Consider the following 11,928-nt stretch of genomic DNA (forward strand, 5'->3'; position numbering starts at 1 on the left):
CAGTGCGGCCATACAGAACGTCAGAAATAAACACTTCTGACCCACTTCTTATCTAGTCCACTGTTCTAATAGATACCACACTTTTTCATCTGCATCTGAATACATTTTGTAGTCGCAACAATTTTGGGTCACTTTTGATGGAGTTGTTCTACCTCACTGTTATGCCTCACCTTTCATTCATATCAACGACACTGAAGCACTTTTTAATGAGACAAGTTATATTTAAATGTAGCGACAGTATGGAAAAACTAAGTAAGAAAACAATTCATTTTATTGTTGGAAAGTTCAAACCACTACATTTGAGGGTTTGGCGAAAAATCAGCAGATAAACAACGCTTCTATTTTTTCTAGATGTTAGATTAGGGCAAATCCATTTGACACAGAGCAGACGTCAGAAATCGAAACAACATTAAAACAGGTTAATATACACGATAGAATAGACAGAACAGTGTTTTTGAGGCGTATTGTGACATTTAAAAACTTTTATTTCTTCACCTAAAAACCCCTTCAGAGTGCAGCTTCCACCTCTGTTTACATAGAGCCACCCACCCCCCCCCCCCCCACACACACACACACACACACACTCCTGTTGTTCAGGCTTTCACCTTGCGGATATACATAGAAAGGATGCCGCCTGTAAAGTTATATGAGCCTCTGTTGACTGTGTTGCATCCAGGCTTTTAGTGTGAGCCCTCGCGGCTTCTCTCCTCTATCAAAAGCCGTATTGTTTGTGATGCTCAGATGGTTTATGCGTCTCTGAGGGAAGCTCTGGATTTCGAGTTGTGCTAGTATAAAGAAACCACAAAATGCAGAGAGAAGTTTTCTCTTTTGTATCAGGATGTGAAATAAAGATTTGAATAGTATTTTATAGTTTGTTTTTTTGTATTTAAATTGGATGGATGGATGGATAGATAGATACTTTATTGATCCCGAGGGGAAATCGAGGCTGAAACGTGTACCTTGATCTCACTTTAGCAGTTGTTGTCTCTGTATATGAATCTTTAATGACTGAAATCTATCTGGTGCATATTGTCTTTCCTCATATAGAGCCTTTGGGTTCATTTATCTATAATGACTGAACCATTCATCCAGTGAATCCATCCCTTGCATCTGAAGTATAAACACTGACACTGAAGGTGCGTTTACACATGCACAAAACTTCCTGAAGCTTTCTCGATGACCGGCATGTGTGAACCCGAACAGCTGAATCTTTCACTCCTGACTTTTTCCAGATTTTTTTCCTGCCAGCTTTCTGCGTAAAACCATTGTGAGCTGATGTGAGAACGCAGCATGAAATATTCAGGAAAGTTCCCCACAAGGCTTTTATGTCCCGTGAACTTTGCACGACTATAAACTGTGTGCACGCATCTGGTGCTGTAATGAAACTGCTTCATTAAGTTCTCTGTTTGGCAGAAAGTTCTTCTCCTCTCTTTTGTTGATTCCATGTTGACTTGCTTACGTTTCCACAGAGTACATTTATTTGTTAACTGGCGTGTAAGCCAGATGCAGATCGCTGCGTTAGCGATGTAATAGTGTGACATCATTGCAGCCTAACACAGTGTAGCCAGCTATTAATGAAGTTAAACATTCAAGAAGAACAGCGACACAGTAAACAACGGACCCTTTATGGTTGGATCAGCACCCTTTGCACCCCAACAGAAGGGTACCAAAAAAGTAGGGCGATACAGAGCCTATATTTTGGTACCGTTCCCAACTTTTTGACATTGGAAATGCCAATAAATGGATACCGTACCGGACTGAACCGGACCGCTTGGCGGAAACGTGGCTTTAGGTAACCTTAGAAAAGGACCTTGTATATCACGTGCAGTGTTTTGTCCTTAAAGGTAACATGTGATGCAGGTCAGGATCGGTGCCGGCTTGCTGTTTGGGGGTAATTGACCTGTCTTTTTGATTGATTGGGATCCATTTAGTTTGTGCTGCGTCAGAAAGTTCTCCCATTTCCCCAGCTCTCATCCTGTCAGTCTCCCTTCACCCACACACACACACACACACACACACACGCACCTCTCATCGCCTAATCAATCACTTCCTCATCACAGACGGAGGAGCACTTCTGATCGAATCAGTTATTGCACACTTGGGATGCAATAAATCTGTCTTACTCCACTACTAACGGTTTTTGAGCAATTTGATTGGCGTTGGACTCATCCATATGGCAATATATAGACCTCCTCTCCTCTTGTGAGCAGCCAGTGCAATTTACTACCCTATTGGTTGGGTTGGGATTCAAACCCAGGCTGCCTGCTTTGAGGACTGTAGCCTCTGAACACGGGGCGCATGAACTAACCTACATGAGGTCACCAAACATTCAACTATGAGAGAAGGTGAAATTCTTCATATTCACCCATTCAGATGATGAAATAAATATTCTGCGGTGTCGTGTCATCTCTGTGCTTTCACACCTCCGTAACATAACGTGCTAAATTGTTATATGGTAAACGTTATTATTCTCTGGACAGCTGCGGCTATAAGAGCATGTCTTCCTGTCAGCTGCTGATGATGAAGCGGTGGTCGGGTCACCTTGATGACTTGCACTGCACCGCATTGGATACTGCTGATTTCTATACGCCAGACTACAGCCTGCCAAAGTGACCTTCTGAAAGTCTGCATAGGCCCAGGATCTGTGCCACGGGCCAAGCTAGACAGACACAGTTTGCGAGCGGGGATTATGTCATGATGAGAGGTCAGCACGGGTTAGCTTTCTGATTTAATCACAGTGTCAGAGTTCACAGCTGTCAGCATGTTGTCGGCACAGGAAATGGACGTCTTTGTTTTTGGCTTTTGTTATTTTAATTCAACCTTGGCTGACTTCAGCATTGATGCGTTTTTGTCACGGTCATCTTTGTTTACCTGCTGTCAAACCTGCCTGCCTAGTTGTCAACCAGAAACCATGGTTCAAAGCTTGTTCAAACACTCCCTCTCTTTACCTCTCTCTCTCTCTCTCTCCCTTTGAGTTTTGTGTAAAAGCACAGGCTCAGTCGATGACTTGCCTCTGCGTCCTCAGACACACATCCAGCGCTCCGTGGTTAGACTTCCCTACCTCCCAGTTCAGACAGCACCCTGCCTGTGCTGTGTCTACCTGTGGTCACTGGGACGTTTTACAAAGCAGGCAGCTCTATCACATTTACCGCTGTGATCGCCCTCATGCTGTGCTGTCGCCACACCACGGGCTGGCAGGAACCTTGTTGATCGATACTTGGGGCCGATGAGAGCACTGGTCGGGTGGTGGGCACTATTCTCTGACATTTGCAACAACAACAGAATCAAATAACACCCAGTGTGTGAGCTGTGTCCTGCTGAGGCTGCACATCAATAAAAAAAACACCCAAACACACAGAGAAAGGGTAAGCTGCAGCTTCCTGGGGAATTGTGAGTTTTAAGATGCGGACTCTAAAATCACAGCAACACCTGTTTGAATCCTAATTTGCTATCATTGTCATACTGTACCGAAACAGGTACAAGTTGGCAGGATGGGAATATAAGCAGCCAAAAGGACGAGGGGTAGTGGTGAAGATGTGATGTGTTTACATTGTTTTGTACAAAAAATTCAACTTCAGCTTCCTGTGGTTTCCGTAACTCCAAGTGTGAAGAAAAATAATCGTTATTCCTTGTGCTGAAATGAACTAAAGGTGACGGCAAACGTTTCACCGAAGCCATCATTGTCTGCTGTAAAAGAGGAAAAAAAATAAATGTGACAGTTGAGGCAATTAGCAGCCAAGCAAATCATAGACAATCACCTGAATATCACATATCAGACCATGGTCGTATGGTTCCACTTGGATTAGCATTGGATATGCTACTTTATAAGCAGCTACAAAAGTCTAATGATATCTTATCTGAGACAGTAAACATATCAAAGATTCATTATTTGTCCTGTGATATAGCGCTACATTTGAAACTTTGTTTATTCCTGTAGTAAAGCGGGTGCAGCGCTTTGATTTTCCTTCTTCTGTGTTCACTTTAAAAGACTAAATGTGTTCAGAGTTTCAGTGAGTCACTCTTTTCATCTCCCTGAGCAAGAATCACATAAACCTGATTCCTCTGTTACAACTTGCCTGCTTTTCTGTCCCGTGACGCAAACAAATCTGCCTTTGCAAGCCAACAATCTGAAGAATTTCTAGTAGTGTAATCTGAACTGTTGGTTTACATATCTGGGCACTGTTGAACTTCTTATGCGGCCATGATAATCCTGATGTCTCTGTTTAACAGTCACGAGGCACTAAGCGCATGAAATATTAATTTATGAAGGGAACATTAGGAGATGTTCACGGGGGCAAAAGACATGTTTGCCAATACCTGAAATCTTCCTTATAAAGCTGCTACAGTTTCAAGCTGACAACGCATAACCTCCCCTGAAACAGACACGTCTCGCTGAAACGCCAAAAATGAAATCATCAAGAAAAACATGATGAACACAAATGAAACACATTAAGTTTAGCTAGGTGTTGATTTCAGCAGCTAAAGACACATTACCACTGAATTTTCCAGAAATCTCTGCTCATATCTACCTGCGTGATTCCATGTGTCTTCTTCAGCCGCTCAGTGGGCATGCGAGTGTGGAACAAATGGTGTCTGTGAAGGTGATGGAGAAAGACAGCATGGGGAAGTGAAAAGAGAGAAGTTGTAATGGCGTTAAGGAGAAGGGCTTGCCAGGTAGCTACAAAGAGAGTAATTGTTTTCTTTTATTTTTTGAAAGCTAACAGTAGAATTGACATCTGTAATCCAGCTAACTGCACCTGAAAAGCTGAGATATAAACATTTTACAAAGGTAAAATATATGTTTTATGATAAATGACCTTCATAGTTGCTTCTTGTTAATTTGTTTACCAGTACAGCCAGTATAGCTGTTTCCAGTGTAAACGCAAAGCTAAGCTAACGGGTATCATGCTGCGTTCAAGTGCTCCTCAGATGCTCCCAGTTTTTTTCGAGTTTGGAAGCTTCTGCCTTCAGTGTGTTCACATGTTGAAGAGGAAGACATATGGGAGGAAATGTAGACAACAACAAGAATCAAAATAATCCTTATCATTATTGTTTTGCGTAATTAAGATGCCCCATTGTTCAATGAGAAATCTTTCTGAAAGCTACAGAAGCCTTTGAAAGCCTGTTTCCTGTTTGTGTACCAAGCCAGGTTAACAAGTATCAATCTTATTGTCCTCTCTGTGGCTCCTTTCAAACACTTGCTCTCCCTGGTTTCTTACTCACTCCACGCTCTGATCCAGTACAGGCAACGAGCCAAAATAAATCTAAAAAGAAAACAAGTCAATTTCGGCTGCTTCGGCAAATCTTGGATGATCCGATGTTATAAAGCCATTTTACTGCATCAGGTTACAAAGATGTTTTGACTCCTGCTCGCATGAGCAGCTGAAGAAAAGAGGGAGAGTTTCCCAGGAAGGCATTGAAAAGAAGGTATAAAGGGCTTTGTGAGGTCAGTTAGTCCATCGCTGTGGCCCACTTCCTCACATGAAACCCTTGTTCCTTGTTTGGAAGAAATGTGCTAATCCCCATGGGTCCTCTCTGGGGCCCAGCCAGCATTTGAAGACCAAAAGAGAATCACGAAAAAAATCAGCTTTTGTTCTTCAAACAAGCTCCTAACCTCTCGCTCTCTCCGAGCCTGTGTTTTACAAAGTGGTTATGATGTATTGTATAATGGTTGCTATTAGGACCCGGTTTCCACTGGAGGTATTGTATAGTACAAGACAAACGCCCAGCAGCCTCCTCGACCATGTGGTCTTTGAACCCCTCAGTATGATACTGTTTACGCCTCCAGTGTTTTTTATTAGCCATGCTGTGTGATATATCGAGTAGAGGAAAGATCCAGCCCTGCGTGGGCCTCCTGACACCTAATACTAAAGCCAATGTGTGTCAAGCTGCGGGATTTGGAAAAAGAGCACATGATGTCAGATGACAAAGCTATACCTTACATAAGAACCCCCTCAGTCAGTTGGTAAATAGCGTGGAGAGAGGGAAGGCCTCCGAGTTTAAGAGCTCTGTAGTTCTGCTGTCTCTGATTTCATCCTTCTGATGTCAGCTGAGTGTTTCGTTGCCCTGTCCTTGATTAAACTTTGGTTTAGCACTCTTTGCAATTACAGCTGTAATCCTTAAGATTGCAGCCCTGGTTGATTAGGAAATACCCAGGCTTACTGCGGGGAGCACCAAGTGTGAGTTCACACTACAGCTAATGTTCATTGAGCAGCTTTTGGTAAGAAAATTTCACTGACTCATGGAAAATAAAACAGAAATATAAAATATTTAAGGGCTGCAGGTTATAGAATAAAGCTGGTTTTCATTATTTTGACAGTTATTGCTGATATTATTAGTGAGAATGAACCTGCACTAGTTCCTTATAAGCTGTCTTCGTTCAGCTTAAATGTTGAGAGGAGAAGACGGGACAAAGTGACTTACTTCTTTTTGACCTTGACTTCTTCAGTATTTCCAGCCTATTTGAAATGTGCGTTTACTCCTGTTGCTAATATGAATTATTTACTGTTTCTTTATTTATCACAAATATATCATGACCGACAAGGTGTTCACGTGCAGCCAAACAAACTTCTGTTTATTAAAGCCAATACTTGTTTCTGTTATGTAATCTACCACAACATTTCCATGCTGAGCACGGCACAAGAAGTTCACACAGCAGCAGGACTCAGTGAAAGGAGTCACTTCCTCATTGGTTTGCTTTTCACCAAACAGTTCAGGCTGTGGCTTTTTAAAATACGCTTCTCCCTTCAATTTAAAACAACAGATCCACTGCAAAAAAAACCCCCAATAACTGTATTTGATGAGCAGTCGAAGAAATGTTTGAATTGCAAATAACTTAATACATCTCTGATGTCAAACATAAAATGGTGAGGCTGCTGTCTGTGTGTTAAAATCAGGTTCAGTTAGTATCTATTTCACCTGTTGTGTTGACATGGTGAACTCCAAAGTTCACATCTACTGTGTACTGAAGGGATGTTGAGTGGTTATGGCTGAAAGAAGGGTTACATAGTGTCAAAGAAGGGATTTTGCTTGGATCAAAATGTAAAGGCTGGTACGTTTGGTTTTCCACTTTATATGTTACTAAGAATCTTCACTCGGATACTGGTAATAAAAAATAATAATATTTCCCAACTTCCCAAACTCCTGAAGTGTTGCTTTTGTATTTTTGCAATTTAAACAGTGCTCTCTCTTTCACATATAAAAAAGATATGACTGAAGATCTGCAGTTTGTTTTTCGTTAAGTACTCTTAGACTAATTGTAACCCTAATATGTGGTACTCATCTTTTATGTCACTTTTCTTACACCTCTGCCCTTCTGTCTCCTCGCAGCTGCCTCTGATTTTCAAAGACAGAAAAATCTTCGTTCGACAGCAAAATGGTGACCTTGAATACCCCAGAGGCTCCGGTACCGCTGACGGCACTGTCTCGCTGGTACCTCTACGCCATCCACGGCTACTTCTGCGAGGTCATGTTCACAGCCGCCTGGGAATTCGTGGTCAACTGCAACTGGAAATTCCCCGGGGTGACCAGCGTGTGGGCGCTCTTTATCTACGGTACCTGCATCCTTATAGTGGAGCAGATGTACCTGAAGCTGCGTGGTCACTGCCCTGTGCTGCTGCGCTGCATCATCTACACTTTATGGACATACCTGTGGGAGTTTGGCACCGGGCTGCTGCTGCGCCAGTTCAACGCCTGCCCCTGGGACTACTCTGAGTTCCGCTACAACTTCATGGGACTAATCACGGCCGAGTACGCGGTGCCCTGGTTTTGCGCCTCATATATCGTGGAGAGCTTCGTTATTCGCAAAACACTGCGACTGCGCTTCCACGAGGGGCCCGAGGACGGCTGGTCAAAGAATCTTTCGGATGCTGGGGGTGGAGTGGGTGGGGCGGTGGGACCTGTTGGGGGTGGGAGGAGGAGAGAGAGGAGCAGAGAGATGGGAAGTGATGCTAACGGCTACTTAAAAGTAGAATGAAAAGGAAGGAGGAGAAGAAAGCACTCGAAACCAGCCCAATATCTGCTACACCTCCTCCACCCTCCTCCGCCACTTTTCATTAACTTCTCCTCATCATCTGCTGTGATGGGAAGAAAAACAACCAGCCAGCCATGTAGACTCGGCTGGTGTGCAGAGGTGTAAAGAACACAGAGCATCAGAACAGCCGAAAAGTACATTTGGGTCTTTAAAACACCCGAATCACTCTCTGCACTCTCTATGACCAACAGAGTCCCGATAACTCAATGCTGCATCCCATAACACCCCCATCCGTCCCCGTGTGCCGTTGACCTTGAGGAGATCCGTTTCCTGAATGGCCGAGATTAGTCTCTCAATTTCTCCCATCCCATAGACTGCAATAAACTCGGGATTAACAACGAATAGTTGCAGAGATTAGTGTTATCACCCTGCAGAGGAACAAACGGTAATATTCCTGTTTTTTCAAGGGCGGCCTCATGCCGTCTGAAAGCAGAAAGTTTGCTGCGTATACAGTAAGTCAAAAGAAAAAGTAGCTGCAGCTGTTCTTTCTAAAAATGTACATAATGTCCTGAAGTATTATCCAAAAGTACTGTAGAAATGTAGCTACGAAGAGCTCTTAAAGAACATACCGTCCATCCAGAAGGCAGTGCACCATGTGTCTGCTAACACCATGAAGAATGTTTTCCTACTGTCTGTGAATACCCACAATGCCTGGTACATAATAAGCATGAACAAGTTGTCTTCCTATGAAATATACATTTATACAGAGCTCATTCAGCCCCATCCTGTTCGTCTTGTGAGGCATGTTGAAGTGTCTTTGAGCTAGACACTGAACCTCAAACTGCTCCTGGTGAGCAGGTCACAGCCTTGCATGGCAGCTTCCCCGCCCATCAGTGTGTGAATGGGTTTGTATGTGTGTGTGAAGGCACTATATCCGTAATCCATTTACAATAATAGCAGGGCCGCTTTACTCTTCATGGCAATGATTGTGAAACATGAGCAGAAACTCAAAGCATCAAACCTGTCAGTTAATTGTTTTTATAGTTTTCTAGAAAATAGTTCATAACTCACCGAGTGTGCATGTCCATTTGATGTGTGCTATAAATGTTGTCTCAGATCTGTCTGGGTCACATAAGCCTAATTTCATTCACCTGATCATTTCTGACAAACTGTACACTATACATGAGAGATTTTATCTCACATGGCTGCTTCACAAGATCAAAATAATGTTTATCTGTGATAAAAATACTACTGACTTTTCTGCTGTACTGTAAGTGACAACAGTAGTCACGTTTAGTTGAGAGAGATTTGACATTTTGTACTTGAAAATGCAGGGTAAGTGTCACAACTTTTATCCATCAGAGAATTTCTCGGAGTACTGTCACATTTTAACCCGATTTTAATGTTTGGATTTTTACTTTTTTTTTTTTTCTTTTCTAAAAAGCGGGAAATGTGCAGCATACAGAGGTGATTTATGAAACCCTTCTTTTCTGGTATGTTAGTCTTAATGGATTTGGTTTGTGAACTCTACTCTACTGTAATGCAATTAAGCCTTCTGATACGGGCTTCAAAATGGTTTAAATCGCAATCTATTATCATGTTAAACTGTAATATTACTGTTATAATGTACTAATAATGATGACAGTTAATGTAGTATTTGAATTACTGGTCTTAAATGGTCTTAATGTTCACACATCTGGTACTACATGCAGGTGAAAATACAAAGAAAAGAATGCTAATATTCTGAAATGTTCATGTTGATGGTTTTACTCCCTACTCCCAACCATGACCAAGAATATTTATGCAAAAATGAAGAAACAGTAAATCATTTCAGACTGACAGTCTGTGGTAGTGCTACTTGATAAAGCAAAAAAAAAACAAAAAAAAACAAGACCAGTGGATTGACCGTAAAAGTGTTTCTCTATATTAATAAGGACTTCTCTATTTGAACTGCTCGTTGAAAAACTGAAAAAAGGAGATGGGAGTCCATGTTCAACACTAAGACTGAAGCTGTTCCACTTAATCCATAAAGTTGCTGCCACCTAGTGGATTTACTGAACACTGCAAACACAGATGCTTGAAATCAGATGGGTTAAATTCCTTATTATTATTTAGAACATGCTGTCTTTCTGTTCACATTACTTTTTTCTTATTACATTTCAATATGCATATGATTTATTCATACATGAATCTGCAGGCTTAAAAGCAATAGAGGCTTATGACCCAGCAACAATACCCAGCTCAAGGCCATTTACCTTGTTCTCTTAAAAAATAATTTACTGAACTACATTATGAGAAGCCAATGTCTGTCTACAGTTCTCCTGTTTGGATGAGACAAAATACAGGAAAATGCAAGAAATGTATTTGTTCTCTGCAATATCTGAAAGGAGGAGTAATAGGTGAGTGTGTTTTACAGAGATACCTCTGTAAGTGTATGTGCATGTTAAGTATGTTAAAACTGAACTGATTCTCTTGTGTTTTTACCTTGAGACTGCATGTCCTAACATTTTCAATTTATCCTCACGACTGTTTTTTTTTTTTTGCCCCATGTACTGTAATGGTTGCCTTTTTAATCAAATGTACAGGTTTGTAGTGAAATGACTGTACTGTATATCACTCACTTTAATTATGTTCCATGTATGATTTATTACATTTTGGGATTAAATGTATTTATTTGAACATAACACGTGTGTCTTGCTGGTATCCATACATTTAATAGCAGCATACCGGCTAACCTGCTACACTCAGGTTTTGGGAACTCGACTTTGATGACTCCAGACTTGAGTTTTTGACGATTTGAGAGGCATGTGTTCAGACCCGTCACCAGACCTTTGTCTGTCTGTCTGTCTGTCTGTCTGTCTGTCTGTCTGTCTGTCTGTCTGTCTGTCTGTCTGTCTGTCTGTCTGTCTGTCTGTCTGTCTGTCTGTCTGTCTGGGCTTTAACAATATTCTTAAATAGGTACAGTATAAACATTAAGAATTAAAGAGATAAAGACAGCCAAAGCTTGGAGCGATGAATTATTATAAATTAATATAACTGATGTGCTTAAGTGAAGCCTATTGTAACAGTCCTCCCTATGTGCTTAATATACATAGTTTGACAGTCAGCCAAAATCCATTCAACAGTGAGTGATTCAGGTAGTAAGTTGTTCTTTGATTTATTCACCAGATTGAATAAGGAGTGAAAACTAAAAGACAAAAGAAAATGCACAGATTACTGTCATAAAAAAGGTTGATGTAAAAAATATTAGAGATGGGATTTCTAATTAATTAATCGAAATGAATCGCATTTTAAGTGCATCACAATATTTGCCCTAAAAAGCAACACTTTTCAATCTCAATGGATTTTAGTGGATGAATGAATACAATGCATGTCATTTTACTTGCTTCTCAGTGTCATAAAGCTGTTGGCTCTTGTTTGAAATGACTTTTTCTACACAGCAGTTGGAAAGTTGGATCACACGTTGCTACCTTTTGCACAATTTCTAACCCCTTATCTTCTACCACTAATTGTGGTCTACATTCCAGAGCAACCAATTTAGCGAGTGAATGTCTAAGTTTATCAGACGTTGAATTACTAATTTTTGGTCCTGAAGTCATTTGGTCGAGTTTAGGCTGCAAATGCTTCTTGTTCATACTTGTGGCGGAGTTAGCGCAGAGTGAGTGGGGAGCAATGACAAACAGTTCTGCGGTGTTTATGAGGCAAACTGATTAAATTGTTTTCTTGTAATTAATTGTCGTATTCAATTGGTTATAGTCCCATCTCTAAAAGAAATACAAATTATTAACTAAATGGTAAATACTGACGTACTGCAAATATATAAAAAATAATACTAGTTGTCGCTAATGCTATGCTACATGCTGTGATACCTGACATTACATAGATTATATCGATGGTCGGTTGGAGATACAGGAGAAGAGTTGAGAGTCTTGCTCTCAATAATAATAATAATAATT

At 41.1% G+C, this 11,928-nt stretch overlaps 1 protein-coding gene across 1 annotated transcript; it reads left to right on the top strand.

Moving 5' to 3' along the window:
• The first annotated feature begins 7,307 nt into the window (after nucleotides 1–7,307).
• On the top strand, nucleotides 7,308–10,656 carry tmem229b (transmembrane protein 229B). The gene has a single exon (XM_079370415.1). The coding sequence runs from the start codon at nucleotides 7,376–7,378 to the stop codon at nucleotides 7,973–7,975; it is 600 nt and encodes a 199-aa protein (XP_079226541.1). The 5' UTR covers nucleotides 7,308–7,375; the 3' UTR covers nucleotides 7,976–10,656.
• Nucleotides 10,657–11,928: the final 1,272 nt, after the last annotated feature.

The sequence above is a fragment of the Symphodus melops genome, assembly GCF_947650265.1.
Source record: "Symphodus melops genome assembly, chromosome: 19".
NCBI lineage: Eukaryota > Metazoa > Chordata > Actinopteri > Labriformes > Labridae > Symphodus > Symphodus melops.